General features: G+C 59.1%; 1 protein-coding gene and 1 pseudogene across 3 annotated transcripts; one reads left to right on the forward strand and one right to left on the reverse strand.

Annotated features, from left to right (window-relative positions):
* Positions 1 to 6749: 6749 nt before the first annotated feature.
* Positions 6750 to 16653, reverse strand: LOC109246991 (glutathione S-transferase P-like; annotated as a pseudogene).
* Positions 16654 to 18015: 1362 nt separating this feature from the next.
* CABP2 (calcium binding protein 2) lies at positions 18016 to 23400 on the forward strand. Of its 3 annotated transcripts, XM_019415188.2 has the most exons (7): positions 18967 to 19108; positions 19670 to 19852; positions 20433 to 20463; positions 21678 to 21812; positions 22201 to 22310; positions 22424 to 22571; positions 23137 to 23400. In XM_019415188.2, exons 1-7 carry the CDS (start codon positions 19052 to 19054, stop codon positions 23160 to 23162), a joined length of 690 nt encoding a protein of 229 aa, XP_019270733.2. In that variant the 5' UTR covers positions 18967 to 19051; the 3' UTR covers positions 23163 to 23400. The 3 variants fall into 3 exon arrangements, with proteins under 3 accessions (XP_053755372.1, XP_019270733.2, XP_019270736.1); XM_053899397.1 differs by lacking the exons at positions 18967 to 19108; positions 19670 to 19852 and adding an exon at positions 18016 to 18180; XM_019415191.2 differs by lacking the exon at positions 19670 to 19852.
* The last annotated feature ends 8 nt before the right edge of the window (positions 23401 to 23408 follow it).

The raw sequence follows: 23408 nt of genomic DNA on the forward strand, positions 1-23408 counted from the left end.
GTAGATTGAGTCTCAATTAAAAAGTGGGTACCGACCTCGGCTCAGGTCATGATCTTGCGGTTTGTGAGTTCGAGCCCCGCATCATGCTCTGTGCTGACAGCTCAGAGCCTGGAGCCTGCTTCGGATTCTGTGTCTCCCTCTCTCTCTGCCCCTCCCCTGCTCATGTTCTTCTCTCTCTGTCTCTCAATAATAAAAAAAGAAACGTTAAAAAAAAAAAATAGTGGGAACAGGGGTCCCTGGGTGGCTCAGTCGGTTGAGCGTCTGACTCTTGATTTGGGCTCAGGTCATGATCCCAGGGTGGTAGGATTGAGCCCTGCATCAGGCTCTGTGCTGAATGTGGAACCTGCTTAAGATTCTCCCCACCCCCCACCCTCTCTCAAATAAAATAAAGTAAATAAATAAAAGTGGGAAAGAAAAAGAATAACACAGTTATTCTAAAGGTGTTATTCTAACACCGTTCTCTCTAAAGGTTTCTAGTCATAATAAGCCAGCATTCTAGCACAAAATCAAACGTGCCCTGGAAACCTGGAGGCCCAGACAGTGCTTTGGACGCGTAGAGGGGGAGAAACGGGGCCAGCTGAGAAATGGTACCAACCATCAGTTTTGCAAAGTGACCGCTCCTGTTCAGCTCATTCCCACCTTGACCCCAGTGAATGCCCAGCGGGGGCGCCTCTCACTTCAAAGCGGCTCAGGCCAGTCCCAGGCTGCCTCACCCCTCACAGGAAGGCAGGGGAGTGGCCCAGATCAGAGGGCAGTCCTGGAAGGACTTCGCCGCTGAGGAAAGAGGGAGAGGCAGAAATGGCCAGCGTGAGGAGGGACAGCTGTCCCTCGCGGTTGAAGCATGAGAAGTGTGATACAGATCTAGAAGGACCATCATGGAGGGCTCAGAGGCAAAACTAAAACAAAAACAAAACAATATGGACTGTGTCTTTTACCCAAAAGGGAAAACTTCAAAGCAATTAGTGACACTTAATTTTACAGGTCAACTTGACTGGACCAAAGGATGCCCAGGTTACTGGTTAAACACTTTTCCTGGGTATGTCCATGAGAGCGTTTCCCAAAGAGATCAGCATTTGAATTGGTGGACAGAGCAAAGCAGATGGCCCTCCCGGGTGTGGGTGGGCCTCATCTAACCTGTTGAGGGCCTAAATAAAACAAAAAGGCAGAGGAAGGTTGAATTCGCTCTCTGCCTGATTGTGGAGCCGGGATATCGATCTTCTCCTGTCCTCAGCCCTCCCGGTTCTCAGGCCTTCAGACTGGACTGGAATCTACCTTGGCTCTCTGGCTGTCAGCCCTCAAACCACACCACAACTCTCCCGGGGCTCCAGCCTGCAGATGGCAGACTAGGGACTTCTCAGCCTCCAGAATCATGTGAGCTGATTCATTATAACAAATCTGTTTATAGATCGATACATACATAATACACAGATATAAATAGATCTTTATATATACATATATATGTAAATCTATAGTTATACATAGAGATAGATATAAATCTTTTAAAAAAATTTTTTTAATGTTTATTTATTATTGAGAGACACAGAGAGACAGAGCGTGAATGGGAGAGGGGCAGAGAGAGAGAAGGAGACACAGAATCCAAAGCAGGCTCCAGGCTCCGAGCTGTCAGCACAGAACCCGACACGGGGCTTGAACTCACAAACCGCAAGATCATTGCCTGAGTTGAAGTCGGTCACTTAACCGACTGAGCTACCCAGGCGCCCCCAAATCTTTTTTTTAATGTTTATTTATTTTGAGAGAAAGAGAGAGAGAGCAGAGGAGGGGCAGAAAAAGGAGAGAGAGAGAGAGAGAGAGAACCCCAAGCGGGCTCCGAGCTGTCAGCACAGAGCCCGACGACGAGGGGCTTGAACTCACGAACCGCGAGATCATGACCTGAGCCGAAATCAAGAGTCAGGCTCTTCATCTACTGAGCCACCCGGGCGCCCCTGTTTTGTTCTTGAGTCGTAAATAATATGTGGATTTTCAAAACTGAACAATTAAAAAAGCCTCCCTGAAAAAACTTGGAGAGGAAATCGTAGTGTGGTAATATTCATTGGTTTCATCCTAGACTCCAGGGTCCAAGTGATGACTTGGCTGAAAATGTCAAATTTCAAGTTTCGCTACAAGTCGGCCCACCGGCTATTTTTTTTTTTTTTTCTTCTTGCTCAATTGCTTATTTGCACAAAATGTATGGTGAGAGAAGGGGTGTGGCTTTCTCAAGACTGAGGTAGCTCCCACATCAGTGCTGGCGATAATATCGGCAAAGCTGGGTTCTTACAAATGTTGTCAGCCTCTCATTGAGCACTTACTATGTGCCTCCCTGTGCTAAGTGTTTCAGGGGTGTTATATTGTTTGGGTATCCAGCTGAGGATCCCACAGCAGTTAAGGGACGGAGTTGGGACCTGAACTTAAGCTCACTGGCTGCTCTCTTAACCACGGCCTCCTGCCTCTTCAACACGAACACGAACACGCTGCTTTGGGAAGGGGCATTGGCGGAATGTGCATTGTCAGAGCTCAGCCACACTCACTCCGGGAATCCGGGGCGTCAAAGGAAAGACTCCTGTTTTGAGGGATGCGCCTTCGTCCCAAGCACTGACCCACACCTCGGCAGAGTGGCCTCAGAGAAGACATCGAACCAACTCCCCCCCCCCCCCCCCCCCGGCCCCGGCCCAGGAACCAGAAAACCTCCGGAAAATAGTTTGTTAAACCTCAGAGCACCTGTCTTGCAATGTGAGCCTTGAAAGCTTTCTGTCTCCCACTGAGGCCATATGGTGCTGCTTGGTTGTGACTTTATATTAATTATCTATTTCTGCTTAACAAACCACGTCAAACTTCAGCCTCCTTAAAGCAGCTAGCACGTATTAAGTCTGTTTCCTGAAGTCAGAAATTCAGGAGTGCGGGGGCGCCCGGGTGGCTGGGTCAGTTAGGCTTCTGACTTCGGCTCAGGTCATGATCTCACGGTCCGTGGGTTCGAGTCCTGCGTCGGGCTCTGTGCTGATGGCTGGGAGCCTGGAGCCTGCTTTGGATTCTGTGTCTCCCTCTCTCTCTCTGCCCCTCCCCCACTCATGCTCTGTCTCTGTCTCAGAAATAAATAAACATTAAAATAAATAAATATAAATAAATAAATTAACATTTAAAAAAATTTTTTTTAAGAAATTCAGGAGCGCGTTGGCTGGGTGGCTGTGGCATGGGGGTCTCTGTTTTAAATAGAGCTTTTGTTATTTAGGTAAGGGCAGGCGGACCCACCCGAGGAGACAACTGCCATTGAAAAGATAGTTTGTTACTGGTGGATCCCAAACCAGCAGGAGGAGAGAAGGGAGCTGGCCTCCCGGGAGCTGGAACCAGGGACCTAAAATAAACTCCCTCCCTCTCTCCCTCTCTCTCTCACACACACTCGAGCACTGTTCTCTGTGCATGGCTCTGCTCTCTCAGCTATAACCGCTGCCAGAGTGGGCTCTGAATTCACATCCTGGTGGCCTCTCGCACAGAAAAGAGAGCTCTGGTCCCAGAAGGAGCCCATGGCGCCTGGCCAGATGGCCACCTTCTCGCCGTTGACACGCCCTGAAGCCAGAATCCTGTCGGTGGCGCAGACGCAGCCAATGGGCGGACCCAATGTCTTCATTTTATTCCCCCCCCGGGTGCTGCTTTTCAGAACAAGGCTTGTGAAAAGCCAAGCTCATGCCCACAGGATCCTGGGCTGAGTTTCCTGATCCCGTGGAAAAATCCGATCTGGAGGTGAGAAGCCTTCCCCTTCACCTGTCCAAAGTCCTCCAATGGGGAGCTACGGAGCTCAAGTGTGGATTCATTGCCAAAAACCCCTCCCAGACACCTTCGGCGATCTGCGTTCCGTGTGCACCCGCTCACCCCGATCCCAAACCCGCACGTGTTGAAGCGCAGCGTGGACGCAAACAGCAGAGGAGGCCAGGGCTGGGGCACGACCTATGCTCTCGCTTCTAAAACTCCCCGCGGCTTTGACTCGATTTCAATCGGGATATTGAACATTTAACTGACATTAACATTTTAAATAACCACTCCATTGACAACGAGCTGTGTGCAGGGCACATTTGAGAGCATTATCTGGGGCTGTTTGGGAAAGCAGGTGGGCGTGCCCCTCGGGGCGCCTGCCTGCAAATTCCGGCTCTGACCTGTTTTCTCCGCTGTAAAACGGAGATCTTGAGACCTGCCAAGTGTCTGAATGTGGGAGGTGCCTGGTAAACAGGGTGGCACTCTGTGACCACCGGGACATCAGAGGAGGAAACAGGCCCACAGAGGATTGGCCACTTGTCCATGGTTGCACATCTGGGTAGGGGCAGCCAAGGGTTCTGACCCTCTCCCAGGGTCCCCGGACCAGGGCAGGGAGCAGAGTCCTCAGGCAGGTCATGAGGCAGGATAGGGAAGAAAGCATGGCCGGGGTGGGGGGCATGGGGGTGAGGGGAGCCCAAGTCAGAGCCATCCGGAACCTTGACAGACCTGGGAGAAAGTGATGGAGGCGGGAAGCAGGGAGGGATGGGAGGGGAGGTGGTGTGGTTGGGGAGTGAGGCCCGCAGGCTGAGACCTAGACCCAAGGCCTTGAAGCAGCCCTCAGGTTCTGCCCCTGAGATCTGGGGCCACTCCCTGCACCCCTCATCCCTACCCTCCCAGGGCTGGTACCCCAGGGAGGACTCGAGTCCCAGAGGCGCCACCCTCGGATGGACTGACACCTGTGTCCTTGCTGCGACCCCGTGCAAGGCCATGGCAGCTAGCTGAGGACCGGAGCTCCGGGAAGGACTGGAAGTTTTCATCTGTAACCAGCTGGGGAGTAAACCCAGTCACCAATCCCTGAATGTTCCAGCAAATGTTCCCCAAAGGGGAGCCAGCCCCCACTCTGCCCGTGATAGGCTGGAAGCCCAACCTTTCTCTTAGGGTTCCTGCCCCCATATAATTAGAGGGGTCACCAGAGCTACCAAGCCCCTGCGGGTCACTGTGCTCACCCTGTGCCAGGACATAAAAACTGGTGGCTCAAGTCCCCACCTAGAGCAGAATCATTACAGGCACGCGCTCTGGGGCCGGAGAGCCTGAGTTCAAATCCTGCCTTGGCCTCTTAACCAGCCATATGTCCTTGAACAGGGTGCCTTCACCTCTCTGGGCCCCAAGGTCCCCATCTGTGAAGTGGGAATATTGACAGCATCTACAAGGTGGCTTCTTTTGTGAAAACCAAATGAGTTAATACAAGTGACATGCCCGGGACATGGCTCGGAGAAAGCTCAACGCTGGGGGTCACTTGTCACCTCCCCAGCTGGAGGGGCTCCCAGCCTCTCCCCAACCTAGCCGTCTCCCCTCCCCCACACCTGGCTGCACCAGCTCCCCCGAGCCCCCAGCTGCCCAAAGAGGGGACCTGCCCTCCCCTCCCCAGGGTCCCTCCTCCTGACCGCGGGAGCCTCTTCTATCCACCTTCTTGGGGTCGCAGAGCTATACAATCAAAATGCCCACGGGGCGCCTGGGTGGCTTGGTTGGTTAAGCATCCGACTCTTGGTTTCGGCTCAGGTCGGGATCTCAAGGTTCACGAGTTCGAGCCCCACGTCAGGCTCTTTGCTGATGGCGCGGAGCCTGCTTGGGATTCTCTGTCTCCCTCTCTCTCTGCCCCTTCCCCGCTCACGCTCTCTCTCACTCAAGAACAAATAAATAAACATTAAAAAAAAAATGCCCAGCCCGGTCACCCCAAAGAATATGGAAGCTGTTGGTTACAGGAAGCTTTCAAAAGAGCAGCTTTCTTCCTGCCGCTCTGGGATCTACAGGATGCCCGGTGTCTCCCCGGCCCGTTCTGTGACCCTCCTACGGCCACCGTCCCGGCGGCCTGCACGGTGAAACACCGCGGCCTGAGGGTCCTGCCCTCCGCCCCCCAAGCCACCGGTCAGGGCACAGAAGAGGCTCACAGGCCTCAGCCCTGCCCTGCAGTCACCCAGGGTGGCCCTGTGAAACCCAGGAGGACGACAGGGGCTTCCGGGCTCTGCCACTCTCCTCTCAGGGACCGGTGGCCCCTTCCCGGGGCGTTCCACACACAGAAGCCGGCTGTCCTCTAGGAACCCAAACTGCCAACCAGCGCCCCCAAATCCAGTGCACGAGAGACCCTCCTCACGGCGCCTCTGCCTGAAGCCCGTGGGGCAGGGGCTTGTCTAAAGGGTCGGCCAGGCCAGGCCACCCAGAGCTCCAGGCTGGCCTCGGGGCATATACACTTGGGCCCGGCTGGCCACCCGCCGGGCTGCCGGAGGGTGACCGTGGGCGACACGTGAGAATGAGCAACGCTGCTGCCCGTGTGAGACGGCAGACTGTGTCACTTCCCAGGGTACAACATGTGCGGAGGTCACCCTGAGTGTGTGAGCGGACCGTGGAACTCACAGATGCCGGGGACTGCTTGCCACATTCACGGCTGCCCTTGTCCCAGACTCGGAGGGCTCCCGGGTTGCCGCAACCGTGAGTGCCCCCAGGGAGGGCACCTCCCTCCCGCGGGAAGTCCTCCGGGTGGATCCTGAAGGCCTGACGTCTCCCCTGCCAGTCTGGACCCGGAACCGCTCTTTGTCTCGTGGCAGGTCAGCTGGGTGATGCCGTCCCGGGGGCCCAGAGGCCCAGCCCAAGCCTCATCCTCCCGAGGCTGCCCGGGAAGGGGCAGAGGGTCCGCGGTGCCCTCCAGCCCCTCAGTGACCACAGCACCGCTTTCCGCTCACCGTGTTTATTGGTCCCCAAGGGCAGTCCTCTCGAGGGAGGCACGCTCATGTCTAACGGGCGCCGAAGACAGGGCGGTTCACGTGCTCAGGGGAGGCCAGGAAGGCCTTGAGCCTGGGCCGGGCGCTGAGGTGCGCCTCGTAGGCCGAGAGCAGGGGGAGGGAGTCCAGGCAGCCGGGGGCCAGGCGCTTGAGCAGGGTCGGAAGAGAGAGGGGCTTGGGGCGCCTGGGTGGCTCAGTCGGTGAAGCGTCCGACTTCGGCTCAGGTCTTGATCTCACGGCTCATGGGTCTGAGCCCCAGGCTGGGCTCTGTGCTGACAGCTCAGAGCCTGGAGCCGCTTTGAATTCTCTGTGTCTCCCTCTCTCTCTGCCCCTCCCCCGCCCACGCTCTGTCTCTCTTTCTCTCTCAAAAATAAATAAACATTAACTCCTTTTTAAAAATTTTTAACGTTTATTTACTTTTGAGAGACTGAGAAACAGAGCATGAGCTGGGGAGGGGCAGAGAGAGAGGGAGACACAGAATCCGAAGCAGGCTCCAGGCTCCGTGCTGCGGGCACAGAGCCCGACGCAGGGCTCGAACCCACGAGCCGTGAGATCATGACCTGGGCCAAAGTCAGACACTCAACCAACTGAGCCACCCAGGTGCCCCCAAAATCAACAAACATTAAAAAAAATAAAGAAAGAAAGAAGAGAGAGGGGCTGCAGGGAGCCAGAACACTGGCCGTTCCGGTGAACCTGCCGAGGCTCCCCCGCTGGGCCTCAGTGTACCCTTCTGAGAAATGGATCTATGATGGGCAGGACCCAGCACTCACCTGGTCGCCCACAATGAAGGCCTGGTCCCCCTGGTTCTGGATCAGCAGGGTCTCGAAAGGCTTCAAGTGACCCGGCAGCCCCTGAATATACTGGGCCTTGCCTTCCTCCTGCGAAGGGGGGTGATTCAGCGGCAGCCCCCGGCACGCCTGGCCGAGGTGACCTCCCGGGCCCCGGGCCCCAAGCACCCCCGCCCCTGCTCACGTAGTCGCGGTGGATGAGGCGGCCGCAGAGCCGGCGAAGGTCCTCCAAGCTGTCGTTCCCCACGTCCACCAGGCCGCCTCCCGCTCGTCCTTGCCGTAGAGCCCTGGGTCAGCAGCCGGGCAGCGGGTCAGGTTCAGTCCAGGCTGGTCCTCCGCTGCTCCTCTCTCTTCCCCAAACGCCCGCCGGCCTCGGGCTGGGGCCACCGGTCCCTCGGTCGGGAGGGCCCGCTCCGCCCGACTCCCATCTCCGAAAGCCCAAGGGGCCCGCCCGGCTGAAGGCCAGGCCTCTCCCAGGTCCCATCCTAGGTCTCATCCCGAGACTCGGGGATTCCCGGCCCAGATGGCCCCAAGCCCCCTGCCCCAGATCTGTCCGCCCGCAAGTGTGAACCAAGCCTCTGATGCGTGTGCCCTAGGCCTGAGGAGTAGCTGTCTGTGGGGCCAGAACAGAACTCGGCCGTGGGGACAGGTGTGTCACGTGCAGTGCAGGACCGCACAGGGACAGGAAGCGGTGGCGGCAGGCCACAGCCGCAGGCCTCTGTCCTCTCCCCCCGGGTCCTGCAGAAGCGAGGGTAGGCTTGGCCCGGCTGCCGCCACTGCTCCTCTGTCCCCTTCCCTCATTGTCACATCCTCCTGGGACCCACGGCTTTTCTAGACGCCCCGGAGGTAGCCAAAACTGAGGCAACCACCTCTCTAAGCCACGGTGCTGCCAGCATGGACGGGGCCGCAGGCTCGCTCATGTGAGCGCAGGTTTTCCAGATTCAAGAGAGGCCAGAACAGGAAAAAAATGGGCAGGAGGTCGGCTTGGAAAGCCCCTGGTCACACCTGCAGTGGCCTCTAGGCCTCCACCAGCTCCCGCGTGGGGCCGGCGGCCTCCTCTGAGCTGTCACCAGGGAAGCAGGCACAGCGAACCCACCTGGCCCTGCCGGGCTGGCAACCCCAGCCCCACGACCCGGAGCCCTCGTCACCCAGGCCCTGCCCCTTCCTCTAGGGCCATGTGGCCCGACCTCCAGACGGGCAGAACTCTGGTCCTCGGGTGCCCCAGGACACCTGAGTGGGACCCGTCACGTACTTCGCGGGACTGCGCTGCCCGAGACCTCAGAACTCACCAAGGGTGTGCCCCAGGTGTCGCAGGAAGGCATCGGACTGGTACAGAGCGAGGTCCCCGTCCTGGAACTTGGGGAGCTGCCCGTACAGCTGGGGGTGGGGGGGGGCGGCATAGCTCCGTCAGAGATGCGGAGCTTGGCTGCCCCCCCTCCCCCCCCCACCCCCCCCACCCCCGCCGCCCAGCCCCTGGCCCCCCTCTGGGCACGGCAGCCACTCACACAGGAGGCCTTGAGCGGGCCCTGCAGCCAGGTCTCCTTGGTCACCACCTCTTCCTTCCAGCTCTGGCCCTGGTCGGCCAGCAGCATGCGCATGGCCTCGCAGCGCCCTGGGGGAGGGGAGGACAGGGTGGGGGGATGCGGGGAGACCCCAGCCTCAGAGCACCCTGGGGAGGGGTCAGGAGTGGGGCGACAGGACAGAAACTCTAGCTTCGGTGTCTGCTGAGAAGTCGAACCGCGGAGAAAGATGGAGATCACGGCACCGGTGCGGTCTGGGGAGGGAGACGAGGGGTGCAGACTGCAGTCCGAAGTGCCCCGGGATGGGGACAGAGGCAGATGGCCAGAGCGCAGCCAGACGGGGGGCCAAGAGGATGCAGCCCCGGGGGAAGGCCAGGCCTGGGGCCGCCACAGCCATCCCAGCCCCGCCCCCATGGCCCTGGCCCCGGGGGGGGGGGGGGGGGGGGGGGGGGGAGGGGGGGAGGGGGGGGGAGGAGCCTGGCCCATCCGTGCCCCTCACCCTCCTGGAGGAGCAGGGGCCGCACCTCAGACGGGGAACTAGACGATGGTGTAGGGCTGCACTAGGAGAGACAGACAGACAGGGTGGTGAAAGAGGGCACCCCCCCCACGGAGCTGCGGGGGGGGGGCAGGGGTCAGACCCCTGGGGGAGACCCCCCCCTCCCAGCAGCCTGCGGCAGGGGTGAGGTCAGACCCCTGGGAAAGGGGGGGTGACTCAACCTCGGCCCCGACTCCCACCTGGCCCAGACCCTACTCGCTAGCGGGCCGTGAAGTGAAAGAGAGGCAGGAAGTGGCAAGGAGCCCAGTGACCTTATATTTCTGGTTGTCCCACCCCCTCCTCCCTTCCCGCCACACCCAGGAATGCGCCAAGTCACTGAGCGCAGTTCGGGCCTGGGTAAGGCTGGGTGAGGATCGGGCAAGGCCGGACAGGCTCACCTGCTCCTCGGCAGGGCTGTACCCTACCTGCAGGGCACTGACTTTTGCATCACACAGCCACTACCCCGTCCAGGCCACACCCAAACACACAGAACTCCTCAGGGCCCACAGAGGGCCAGGTCTGAGGACCTAGCCAGCGGCTGGGGCCCCAGCACCGGCACACAGCAGGTGCTCATTAAATGCTTGTCGCAGGGGCGCCTGGGTGACTCAGTCCCTCAAGCGTCCGATGTCCCCCCCCTGGTCATGACCTCCCGGTTAGTGAGTTCGAGCCCCGCATGGGGCTCTGTGCTGACAGCTCAGAGCCTGGAACCGGCTTCGGATCTCGCTGCCCCTCCCCCCGTTAAGATTAAACATTAAAAAAAAAATGCTTGTTGTATGAATGAATGCAATGTCAACAGACACAGCCCTTTACGCATCCTCTCTCTGAGATAATAATTGTGGCAAACCCTCAGGGGCTGAGGCCTGTGTTGGGAACTTGACGTAGATTTTACAACCGTAGGACTTGGGAGGGCGAACTGAAGCACAGAGAAGTTAGGTGACTTTCTCAAGGTCACACAGCTAGTAAACAGGATTTAAACCCAGATCTGGCTAGCTTCAGGGGCCTCACTTTTTTTTTTCCCCCCCAGGGGCCTCACTTTTAACCCTCGACCTTTCTTCTGCAAAGCCCTGTCATCTCCAAACCATTTTTTGACAGAGTCTCAGTGCTGTGCACTCTTTAAAAACTGACTGGACCTGGGGATAGGGGTGGACAGAAAGACAGACAGACTGAGCTGCAGGACCTCTTGGCCCTGAGAGGGCTGTGTGTTGCCAGGGGAACCCAGTGCCTGCCTCCACCTGGCACCCCCGGCCCCCTTCTCCTGGCTGCCCCTTCCTGGGGGGTGGGGGGTGGGGGGTGGGGGGTGGCCCACTGGGTGTGATGGTCCTTCCCCGGGAACCGGAGCGAACCGAACCGGATGTCTCAGCCTGGTTTTCCTGCCAGAGGCACAAGGACAGAGGAAGGCATCCTTCCCCTGGGGAAGTACCCATCTAAAAGCCTGGGGGAAAAACCCAAAGGCACCTAATCAGGAGAATCCCTGAGCCTCGTGGAGCCCACAGCCGCCTGGGGCTGGGGGGGTGGGGAAGGTGGAGCCAGAGTTGGGTTCTATCCGTGACTCACAGCTGGAGGAACATCTGCCCAGCACTTAGCAGCTTACAAAGAGCTTTCATACAAATGGTCTCACTTTATCCCCACCACATCTTGAGAGGGAGGGAGGCTTGTTCCCATTATCCTGACGGGGACACCAAGGTTCCCCGGGGTTCATTCACCCGCTCTGGCCTGGAGCATGCGTGCCCTCCCTTTGTGGACAGGCATCAATGGCCTGGGGGACCCCTTCCTGTCCAGCGGGCCAGCCTCCTACCGGCTCATACCCTCCAGCCATCACGCTCAAGTCCCCTGGGCTGGCTGTCCCCCAGGTCCTTGGGGCTCTATTCTGTGGTGTTCCAGCTGGCTGCTTTTACCCATAATCCTCTGGCTCCACAGGCAATGCCCGTGGACTAGTTCTGTGACCCCCCCTGAGGCCTCCCCCTCTGAGGTCCAGAGCAGTTTTCCCAGCCCAGTGAGCCAGGAACCTCCCTGTGCCCATGCCCCCACCTTCAGCCCATGTGTATATCAGCACCTGTCTTTGGCATTTCTTTAAATACAAATAAACAGCTTTATTGCTACTTAAGTTTCGCTCTTATAAAGTGTACATTTGGGGCGCCTGGGTGGCTCAGTTGGTGAAGCGCCCGACTTCGGCTCAAGTCATGGTCTCATGGTTCGTGAGTTCAAGCCCCACATCGGGCTTTGTGTATCATGACAGCTCCGAGCCTGGAGCCTGCTTCGGACTCTGTGTCTCCCTCTCTCTCTGCCCCTCCCCAGCTCATGCTCTGTTTCTCAGTCTCTCAAAAGTAAATAAACGTTAAAAATTTTTAAAAAGGAGTTAATGTTTATTTATTTTTGAGAGAGAAAGAGAGACAGAGCGTGGGCGGGGGAGGGGCAGAGAGAGAGGGAGACACAGAGAATTCAAAGCGGCTCCAGGCTCTGAGCTGTCAGCACAGAGCCCAGCCTGGGGCTCAGACCCATGAGCCGTGAGGTGAGATCAAGACCTGAGCCGAAGTCGGACGCTTCACCGACTGAGCCACCCAGGCGCCCCAAGCCCCTCTCTCTTCCGACCCTGCTCAAGCGCCTGGCCCCCGGCTGCCTGGACTCCCTCCCCCTGCTCTCGGCCTACGAGGCGCGCCTCAGCGCCCAGCCCAGGCTCAAGGCCTTCCTGGCCTCCCCTGAGCACGTGAACCGCCCTGTCTTCGGCGCCCGTTAGACATGAGCGTGCCTCCCTCGAGAGGACTGCCCTTGGGGACCAATAAACACGGTGAGCGGAAAGCGGTGCTGTGGTCACTGAGGGGCTGGAGGGCACCGCGGACCCTCTGCCCCTTCCCGGGCAGCCTCGGGAGGATGAGGCTTGGGCTGGGCCTCTGGGCCCCCGGGACGGCATTACCCGGCTGACCTGCCACGAGACAAAGAGCGGTTCCGGGTCCAGACTGGCAGGGGAGACGTCAGGCCTTCAGGATCCACCCGGAGGACTTCCCGCGGGAGGGAGGTGCCCTCCCTGGGGGCACTCACGGTTGCGGCAACCCGGGAGCCCTCCGAGTCTGGGACAAGGGCAGCCGTGAATGTGGCAAGCAGTCCCCGGCATCTGTGAGTTCCACGGTCCGCTCACACAATCAGGGTGACCTCCGCACATGTTGTACCCTGGGAAGTGACACAGTCTGCCGTCTCACACGGGCAGCAGCGTTGCTCATTCTCACGTGTCGCCCACGGTCACCCTCCGGCAGCCCGGTGGGTGGCCAGCTGGGCCCAAGTGTATATGCCCCGAGGCCAGCCTGGAGCTCTGGGTGGCCTGGCCTGGCCGGCCCTTTAGACAAGCCCCTGCCCCATGGGCTTCAGGCAGAGGCCCCGTGAGGAGGGTCTCTCGTGCACTGGATTTGGGGGCGCTGGTTGGCAGTTTGGGTTCCTAGAGGACAGCTGGCTTCTGTGTGCAGAACGCCCCGGGAAGGGCCCACCGGTCCCCGTGAGGAGAGTGGCAGAGCCCGGAAGCCCCTGTCGTCCTCCTGGGTTTCATAGGGCCACCCTGGGTGACTGCAGGGCAGGGCTGAGGCCTGTGAGCCTCCTCTGTGCCCTGACCGGTGGCTTGGGGGGCGGAGGACAGGACCCTCAGGCCGCGGTGTTTCACCGTGCAGGCTGCCGGGACAGTGGCCGTAGGAGGGTCACAGAACGGGCCGGGGAGACACCGGGCATCCTGTAGATCCCAGAGCGGCAGGAAGAAAGCTGCTCTTTTGAAAGCTTCCTGTAACCAACAGCTTCCATATTCTTTGGGGTGACCGGGCTGGGCATTTTTTTTTTTAATGTTTATTTATTTGTTCTTGAGTGAGAGAGAGGGTGAGCAGGGAAGGGGCAGAGAGAGAGGGAGACAGAGAATCCCAAGCAGGCTCTGCGCCATCAGCAAAGAGCCTGACGTGGGGCTCGAACTCGTGAACCTTGAGATCCTGACCTGAGCCGAAACCAAGAGTCGGATGCTTAACCAACCGAGCCACCCAGGCGCCCCGTGGGCATTTTGATTGTATAGCTCTGCGACCCCAAGAAGGTGGATAGAAGAGGCTCCCGCGGTCAGGAGGAGGGACCCTGGGGAGGGGAGGGCAGGTCCCCTCTTTGGGCAGCTGGGGGCTCGGGGGAGCTGGTGCAGCCAGGTGTGGGGGAGGGGAGACGGCTAGGTTGGGGAGAGGCTGGGAGCCCCTCCAGCTGGGGAGGTGACAAGTGACCCCCAGCGTTGAGCTTTCTCCGAGCCATGTCCCGGGCATGTCACTTGTATTAACTCATTTGGTTTTCACAAAAGAAGCCACCTTGTAGATGCTGTCAATATTCCCACTTCACAGATGGGGACCTTGGGGCCCAGAGAGGTGAAGGCACCCTGTTCAAGGACATAGGGCTGGTTAAGAGGCCAAGGCAGGATTTGAACTCAGGCTCTCCGGCCCCAGAGCGCGTGCCTGTAATGATTCTGCTCTAGGTGGGGACTTGAGCCACCAGTTTTTATATCCTGGCACAGGGTGAGCACAGTGACCCGCAGGGGCTTGGTAGCTCTGGTGACCCCTCTAATTATATGGGGGCAGGAACCCTAAGAGAAAGGTTGGGCTTCCAGCCTATCACGGGCACAAGGGGGGCTGGCTCCGCTTTGGGGAACATTTGCTGGAACATTCAGGGATTGATGACTGGGTTTGCTCCCCAGCTGGTTACAGGTGAAAAGCTCATCCTTCCGGGAGCTCCGGTCCCGGAGCTCCGGTTCGTATGTTCGAGCCCCACATCGGGCTCTCTGCGTCATGACAGCTCGGAGCCTGGAGCCTGCTTCAGAGTCTGCGTCTCCCCCTCTCTCTGCCCCTCCCCCGTTCATGCTCTGTCTCTGTCTCAAAAATAAATAAATGTTAACAAAATTTCAAATAAAATAAAATAAAGTGTACATTCTGTGGCTCCAGTATATGCAATGTTGTGCAACCATGATATAATTCCAGACCATTTACATCACCCCAAAAAGAAACCCTTTAGCGTGTATCAGTACGTCATTCCTTTCCATGCCGAGTAGTATTCCATTACCTGGATATACACGCTTTGTCTACCCATTTCTACACGGAGGGACGTTTGGGTTGTTTCACTTTTTGGCTTTTATGAAGCATGCTGCCGTGAACATTTATGAGAAAATTTTTGGTGCGAACGCATGCTTTCACTTCCCTGGGGCACGCCCCTACGAGTGGGCTTGGCCAGGCACATGGCAGCTCATTTTGAGGAACCGCCAAACTCTTTTCCAAAGCAGCTGCACCGTTTTATAAGCCCCACAGCAGCATATGCAAAGGCCCCGACTTCTCCACGTCTTCACCAACACTGTTGCTGTCTGTCTTTTCCGCTCTGGCTATTCTGGTGAGTGTGAAATGGTATCTCAGCATGGCTATGGGGGCCAAGCCTGGGTTGACTTGGGCGGAACGGGTGGAGAAGGGGCCATCATCTTCGCCCTCTAAAGAATCACAGCTCAGAATAGAGACAGACACGACGCTTCATTCACACACTGATTAGTACGTGTCAGGCCGTGAGTGGGCTAGACATCACGACAAACACCAGGACAGGTAAGATATGGTCTCCACGCTAATGGACTCTCTTTAAGAGGAATCTAAGGCCTTCAGCAGCGGCCCACCCACCCATCCATCTACCTACCTCCATCCATCTCTCTGTCTGTCCATCTATATACCCCTCTACCCAATCATCCACCCATCCGACAACCAAACATTTGACCAGCGGTCCATCAAAACATCCACCTCTCTATATATCCACCCACCCATCCAACTACCCATATACCCGACCAGTCAATCTCTACCTGTCCATCCATCCATCTATCCATTCACCCAACCATCTATTGGTACAATCATCCATCCATCCACCTATCAACTGTTTAACCACTAGCCTGTTTACCCACCCTTCCATTCAATCAGCTACCTGTCCATCCATCCATCCATCCATCCATCCATCCATCCATCTGTCAACCACTGATCCACCTGGCCATCCTAGACACTGGAGCTGGAGCTCCAGCTTGGCTAAGCTGGGCTGGACAAGTCAAGGGCATCAAGATGAACACCCTAGCATGCCTGCTGTTCATTGAACACAAGTAAGGAAGGATTTCCAAGCCGCGCTTTCTCCACCTGGACACAAAGTCTTCGCTTTGTGATTGAAAACACTTTTAGCCGCTAGACCCTGACCAGTTGGCACCCCTCCTACGTTGGCTCAAACTTCGGGGCACACATCTCTAACCACTTCCCGCCTTAGATGGTCATGTGAGCACAGGGTCACTCATCATACATGATACCCACTGTTTTTCGAGCCCTTCCCAAGTGCCAGGAAACTGCTAGGCCCTTTATTTAATTTTCACAAAGGCACCACGAGGCCCAGGTCAACCCCCATTTTCCAGATAAGGAAACCGAGGTTCAGAGAGGTGAAATACCTTGCCAGGGGTCACACAGTGAGTGCGTGGGGAAATCCAGGCCTACAGGCCTTTTCTAGGACCTTACAGAAGATGGTAGAATTCCTGTATCTGAAGGATGTTCGCAAGATGCGGCCTGGGATGTAGTACTCCCCTGGCCTCCAGGAGGGGAGGCCCCAAGTACAGAGGGCTGGAGGCGGCTGGAGGCCGAACCTTCAAGTGGTCAGCTCGGACCCTCACAAGGAGCCCTTCCCACCCTGGACGACCTGGCTGGTGTCCACTCACCTCTAAACGCTGACCACTCCCCAGGTCCTCAGCTCCACTCGGGGCTGCTTGGGGGCCGTCCCCTCTGCCTGCTGGCCACCCCTCCCTTCAGGTGGTCACTCCCATCGTCTCTCTGGTCTTGTCTCACACGCCACTTCCTCAGCCCCCCAGTCACAGCAAGGTCCCCATTCTCCTCCCTCTTGACAGCCTCTTCTCCTCCATAGTCATTCTGGGTCTGCTGAATGTGTATCTCCCACCAGCTGGAAGGTTCCAGGAGGCAGGGACTGGTCCCCGACACCCAGGAAGGCATATAGCAGGTGTTCCACAAACACTTGTTGAAGATGCCACCCGTCTGGAATTTTCTCCAGCCTCTTGCCATCATACCTCCTCCAGGGGCACTGACTGCTGCCTCCCCTCTGAGGACCTCCGCCTGGGGGTATGAGCCCTGCCTCCCCGCCTGAGGGCCTCCGCCTAACATACTCCGTTGGATTCCAGCACCTGAAACCCTCCACATTCACAGTTGATCCCCGCCAGGGTCCCAGCACTCACCCAGGGCTGAGCATGGGTTAAACATAGGTGGGCAATGTCTAAAAGGGAGGCCCCGTCCCCCCTTCTCCTCCATGAAGCCCCCCTGATGCCTGGGCCAGTGCTCCCGAGTACTTAGACTGTCTGGGGCCCTTTCCTGAGTCAGAGGTGCCTGAGAGCAGGGCCTTCGGGACAGACATGGTCTGTCTGTGTAGCTCCAGCAGCTGGCCTGAGGCTCGGTCCCAGCCTCAGACGTGTGCAAAAGGAATGCACGAATGGGTGGCCATTCGTGTGGCTGAGGGAGGCCAGAGCCACCGGCTCAGGTGACAGGTGTCTGGAGGGATCCGTTTCCCTCAGACAGAGGCTGGTGCGGGGGGCAGGTGAATAAATCATGAGGGGCCTGGAGCGGGGCCGGGGCAGGACAACTGACCTCATTCTGGGTGGTGAAGCGCACACAGCTGGGCAGTCAGAGGGCTGGGGACAGAACAGGGGGGCACAAGAAGCCAGTGGGGGCTGCCTGGCCCAGCCCCACATTTCTCCCTGACAAACGAGAGGCCGGAGGTCAGCAGAAGGTAGGTGAGAGGTGCTGGCAGGAGGTGGGGAAGCTCAGAGCTGCTCTGGGGCTCTGGGTGGGGAGAAGGGGGGACGTCTGGGGCCAGGATGGTGGGGGGGGGTGCTGTCTTTCCAGAATCCAGGAGTCATCCTGGGGGGGGGGGCAGTGCGGGCAGGGAAAATAGGAAGAGCAAGGATGGACAGACAGATGGACCAACGGAGCAGAGGGAGGGAGTGACAGAGATGGGTATGAGAGGTCAGAGAGACCCCCAGAGACAGCAGAGCAAATGTCAGCAGAGTGCAGGGGGGTGGCAAGGGGCCGTGGGTGAGACAGACGCAGAGAGATGGGCAGAGAGGGGCAGCGAGCAAGACCCAAATGGCGGGGAGGCGGGGGGGAGACCATAAGCCAGAAAGGCCAGGTGACCAGGTGACCAGGGCTCTGCAAGGTAGTCCGTGGCCAGCATGGGGCTGGAGACCGGTGGCTTGGGGGAGGCTAGGACTTGGGTGAGCAGCACGGGGAGAGCCCTACCAGCCTGTGGAGAGGGGGACAGGGGAAAGTACACGGGAGCCTGTGGGGACCGCACCCACAGCTGCCTACTCAGTCACCCTCCCGCAGGAACGGGGCGACCAGAGTGGGAAGAGGAGGCGCCCAGCCCTGGTCTCCATGGCCCTTCCCCAGGGCCAGGCAGATGGCAGTCTCCCCGCGGGGGACCCCAGCCCCTCTGAGGGCACCCCAGGGCCCAGCCAAGCCCCTGCCAGCCCAGCAGCCAACAGGCGGCGGGCACTCCTCAAGGAACTGGAGGCCCGGGTGCAGGCAGCCTACGGGCAGGTAAAGGGGACAGGGGTGTGGGGCACCAGAGGGAGCAGCGGGGATCCCACGCCGCAACCGGGACCCTATAGGACAGACCCAGGGCAGAGCTCAGGGAGGAGCCCCGGGATGTGCAGGTGGGAGGAAGGCTCAGCCGGTCAGTCAGCTGCCCAGGACAGAAGCTGGCATCTCTCCCCACCTCTGCCCTCACCGAAGCCCGCGTCCAGCCCACAGCACCCAGAGCTGTCTCCCTTCCGCTCTTCACCTGAGTACAGGGTCGGGGGGCTGGTCCAGGCAGAGGTGCCGAGGGCGGGCAGGCTGGCCAGGGGCTCTAAGGTGAGAGCAAGGGCCCTGGCCCGGAGGGTCAGGAGCTTTCTGGACCGGGCCAAGACGGCCTCCTCTCAGGACAGGCGGTAGGGGCAGGGCCTGCCGAGTTCATACCACCATTCTGAGGGGAGAGGTGCCCCAGCCCGCCCTGGCACCCTGGGCACCTGGTTTCCTCCTCCCGTGTCCGGGCCCTGCCTCTGAAGACATTAAGTCTCTCCTAATTGGGGGAGATTAGGGGTAGGGGTTGGGGGAGAAAGTGCTGGAGAGGAGGTGCCCAGAAGACCCTCAGAGTGAGCGCAGGGAGGCTGTGCCTTCCAGGGGGCCTTGGCTCCTGAGTGGCCCCCCTCACCAGCAGGGATGCTCAGAGATAATCCTGGATTAGGACCCAAGCCCCCGGGCCCAGGGCTCCCCGCCTGCCCACCCGCTCCCAATCTTCCCCGCGAAACCCTAGGAAAATCCCCTGCAATGCTCCCAGGCTCTCACTGGGGACAGCTGGGGGCAGACAGGAGCCCACAGCATCCGCTGAGGCCCAGCCCTGGGCCGCCCCCAGGACTCCAGGCCTGGCATGGTTCAGGAGCCCATGGGAAACTGTGCCAAACGGCCTCGACATCGGGGGCCTAAGGTAGGACGGCTAAGGGGGAGAAGCCAAGGCCAGGAGGCTGGGCTGGAGCCTGGAAGGGTCAGGTGGGGTGGGCAGAGCCCTGTGTGAGGGCCGGGCTGGGGTTAGAGGTAGAGCAGGGCAGGCGGGTGGAGGGGGTGGTTCCCACCACCCTAGACCAATCAAGATTTCCCCGGGGGAAGGCCCCAGACTCCGGCCCCTTGCGGTCCTGGCTCCCACGGACCCCCGGGCCTTCCCGCCAAGCTCATTAGGCCCCCCGGGTGCCCAACCAGCTGCCCTGTGCCGGCCGCTCTTCCTGCTCTCTGCCAGTCAGAGACAGGAGGTACAGAGCTGGAGCTGAAGGTCCCATTCTGCCACCGGCTTTCTGAGCAACCTTGGTCCAGTCCCTTGCCTTTTCGGGGGCCTCGGTTTGCCCAGTTGAACGGTAAGGGGGTGGACCCTTCCGGCCTAGAGTATTGATGGGTGAAGGCCCCCAATCTCCTGTGCCCGGTTCCAAAGATGGGAGAGGCTGGTGAATGAGGGTGGAGGGGCCGCCGCCCCAGCTCACAGCTGGCTCTGCCGCAGGAGCACTGGCAGTGGCCCAGCTCCCCCGCAGGGCGCTCCCACCACAGCCCCGGCCCCGGCCCCGGCCCCGGCCCCGAGGAGCAGGGGGACCCTGGGCCGGGCATCCAGGGTTACTCGGTGCTCAGCAGCCTGGTGGGGCCCGCCTGCATCTTCCTGCGGCCCAGCATCGCGGCCACCCAGCTCGTATGTATGGCAAGCCCCTGCCTTTGCCTCCTCTCTGCCTCTCCTTGAGTGGGGTCTTTGGAGCAAAGGCACACAGATCCAGGGGGTGGGACAGAGAAGGGTGGAGAAAACATCAAGGGGATCAAACAGCGGGCAGACCCAAGGAGACCCACCAGGAAAGAGAGAGGAGAGGGAACAGAGAACCTAAGAGACAGCCACCCAGGGGGTGGGCAGGGAGGTGGCAGGGCCTCCGAGAGAGAGAACAAGAGAGACACACGGAGGTCCCCAGGGCCGTGTCTGAGGCTCTGCCCGACCCCAGATCCACCTCTGGCAAATGGAGCTCTGCGACCTCTGCAAGGGGAGGGGCAGGAGGTGGGCAGAGGTCTGGGCAGGGGGCAGGGAAGGGGCGGCCCAAGATGCCCAGGCCAGCGGGCGGGAACCGGTGGCAGCCACCAGCCCTGAGCAGTGTCAGATGACCCAGGCCCTGCCCGTGCATGTTGGGGGTGCTGACTGGGGAGCCCCAAAGAACAAGAGGAAGGGGCGCAGGTGTCAGGGTGGTCCAGGGGATTCTTAACTTCTCTGTGCGCCACCCCCCCTCCAGGACCGGGAGCTGCGGCCAGAGGAGATCGAAGGTAAAGCGTTTTGGAAAAGACTAGTCTCCAGAGGGGTGGACAAAGGGTGGAGCGCACAGGGTGGGGACACTGGGTGGGGCCTCGGTGGTCTCCACCAGGAAGGAACTAGGGGCAAGAAAAGGGCTGCAGGAGATCACAGAGAGATGGGGACGAGACCGAACGGGGAGGGGTTGACAGAGCCCCCAGCTGTCAGTCCCCAGGTCTCATTCGCCAGGTGGGTCTCACTTCCCTTTTATGTTTGTTCATTGAGCAAACGCCTCCTGGGTGCCTACTGCGTGCCTGGCCCTGTGCTGGGCACAGGGAGTGTGGCAAACTAGACAAATACAGCCCATGTCCTCGGGGGGGAGGGGGGGTGCAGATGTCAATGAGTCAACAAGTACAAACGATGCTAAGCGCTGGCAAAGAAATGAACAAATAGGCTGGAGGGGACTGAATTTAGACGGAAGACTTTCTTGGGCAGGTGACCCGAAGAGCAGAAGAGGGAAGAGTGTTCCAGAATGTGAGCTCCATGAGCTCCATGAGGTTAGGGATTGTTTCCTTTCTTTTCCTTCCTTCCTTTCCTTCCTTCCTTCCTTCCTTCCTTCCTCCTTCCTTCCTTCCTTCCTTCTTTCCTTCCTTCTTCCTTCCTTCCTTCCTTCCTTCCTTCTTCCTTCCTTCCTTTCTCCTTCCTTCCTTCCTTCCTCTTCCTTCCTTCCTTCCTTCCTCCTTCCTTCCTTCCTTCCTTCCTCCTTCCTTCCTTCCTTCCTTCCTTCCTTCCTTCTTTCCTTCCTCCTTCCTTCCTCCTTCCTTCCTTCCTTTCTCCTTCCTTCCTTCCTTCTTCCTTCCTTCCTTCCTTCCTTCCTTCTTCCTTCCTTCCTTCCTCCTTCCTTCCTTCCTTCCTCCTTTCCTTCCTTCCTTCCTCCTTTCCTTCCTTCCTTCCTCCTTTCCTTCCTTCCTTCCTCCTTCCTTCCTTCCTTCCTTCCTCCTTTCCTTCCTTCCTTCCTGCCTTATCCCTACTACCTAGAGCAGAGCTTGGCACATAGCAGATGCTCCTTAAATATTTGTTGAAAGAACGAATTAAAGAACTAGCACATGCAAAGGCCCTGAGACAGCAAAGAGAAACTGATGTTTACAAGGAGGAAATGATTCGACCAAAGGACGAAGGAAGGGTGTGCTGGTCCAGGCTGGGGTCCGGGGGGACGAGTGGGAAGGACTGACCCCGCCCTGCCCGGCAGAGCTGCAGATCGCCTTCCAGGAGTTTGACCGAGACCGTGACGGCTACATCGGCTACCGGGAGCTGGGCGCCTGCATGCGGACCCTGGGCTACATGCCCACGGAGATGGAACTCATCGAGATTTCACAGCAAATCAGTATGTGCCTCAGACCTGCCCCAAGCCCAGTTCTCCGGGGGCCATGGCCATGGCTTGAGCAGCTGGGCGGCCCAGGGAAGAGAGATGCCTCCACAGGTTGGCCCCCAGAGCCGGGGACCCTGGTCATTCTCAAGGCGCTTACTCTGCCTCTGAAGAATCTCCCCATCCCCTACAAGGTGGCGGGGGGCGGGGGGGCAAGGACCGTTATCCCCACTTGTTAGATGAGGAAACCGAGCAGATGATCCAGCCTATGGGGCCCCGCGAGAGGGAAGGACCCATTTAGTGGGGCAGGGGAGAGGGACACGGGCCAGGAGAGGAGGGCAGGGGAGGGCCGGGGCCGGGCACGGGTCTCTGGTTGCCTGGGGTCCCTGACGGGTACGGCCCCCAGGTGGCGGGAAGGTGGACTTCGAGCACTTCGTTGAGCTGATGGGCCCCAAGCTGCTGGCAGAGACGGCAGACATGATCGGCGTCAGGGAGCTTCGAGATGCCTTTCGGGAGGTGCGGCCCCTGGGGCTGCAGGGAGGGCAGGGGCTTCGGGTCTGCCGTGACGGAGGGCTGAGTGAATGCGCGGTTTGGCCGGGGACTCAACGCCTCGACCCACGCTGCCACAGTTCGACACCAACGGGGATGGCCGCATCAGCTTGGGTGAGCTGCGGGCAGCCCTCAAGGCCCTGCTGGGGGAGCGCCTCAGCCAGCGGGAGGTGGACGAGGTCCTCCACGACATTGACCTCAACGGGGACGGCCTGGTGGACTTTGAAGGTACCGCCCACTGCCCTCCGCGCTTAGCGCCAGCACAACCCCCGGAGGTTTTTAAGAGCTCAAGGAAATGACCAAAGGGGCATCGGCGCCGTGCGCTAGGCACTCTGTGCCCTCTCCCCGGGAGCAGGACAAGACAGTCAGTTCTTAGGGAGGCGGGAGTGAAGCCAGGCGAGTTGACCAGAACCTCGTTCTTCCTCTAGGCCGCGTTGCCCCAGGGGGAAAACAAGGGTTAAATAATGACAGGAAGCCAAGGAAAATCAGTATGTAGAAATTCTCCCAGAGTTGTTCCTGAGCTTCCTAGCAGCCAAAGCAAAGAGGAAAACAGGTTCAGTTACGAGGTTTGGGGGTCTTGTCGTTGCTGCTGTTTCTTGGTTTCATTTCGTTTTGTTTTGTCCATAAAGCAAAGCCCCTCTTCTTCGCCTGGGGGCCCATTCCCCAGATCCAGAAGACTCCCTTGTGGGCTCTGCCCTGGGCCACGCTTCCTCCCACCTCAAGACCAATATATTGGTCTCACCCCTACTGGGGTTCAGACTGCAGACCCGCAACCTTGGCTTTGTCCCGGCAGAGTTTGTGCGAATGATGTCTCGCTGAGTCTGCACCGAAGCTGGAGGCAGGAGACGGGACTTGGGACCACAGCCACTGCCTGCCAGCGCGTGCCCGGAAACCCTCTGCTTCCAGCTGACCCTCCCCTACCCCCCCCCCCCCCCGACCGCCTCCCTACCCTGCCTGTGGGCAACACCCTGTCCCGCCCTCACCCTCACCCCTGCTTCCCCACCAAGCCCCACTGCCCGTCCCTGTCTCTCTGAGAGTAAAGTGTCTTGGAGCCTGAGGGGATGG

This window comes from Panthera pardus, unplaced genomic scaffold, assembly GCF_024362965.1.
Source record: "Panthera pardus isolate Hobbes unplaced genomic scaffold, ASM2436296v1 HiC_scaffold_12, whole genome shotgun sequence".
Taxonomy (NCBI): domain Eukaryota; kingdom Metazoa; phylum Chordata; class Mammalia; order Carnivora; family Felidae; genus Panthera; species Panthera pardus.

Excerpts from the sequence above, each read along its gene's own strand:
- CABP2 (XM_019415188.2), top strand. The coding sequence starts at position 19,052 with ATGGTTCAGGAGCCCATGGGAAACTGTGCCAAACGGCCTCGACATCGG. Across the intron at positions 22,311-22,423 it reads TTCGAGATGCCTTTCGGGAG|TTCGACACCAACGGGGATGG; the intron begins GTGCGGCCCCTG and ends ACGCTGCCACAG. Across the intron at positions 22,572-23,136 it reads CGGCCTGGTGGACTTTGAAG|AGTTTGTGCGAATGATGTCT; the intron begins GTACCGCCCACT and ends TTGTCCCGGCAG.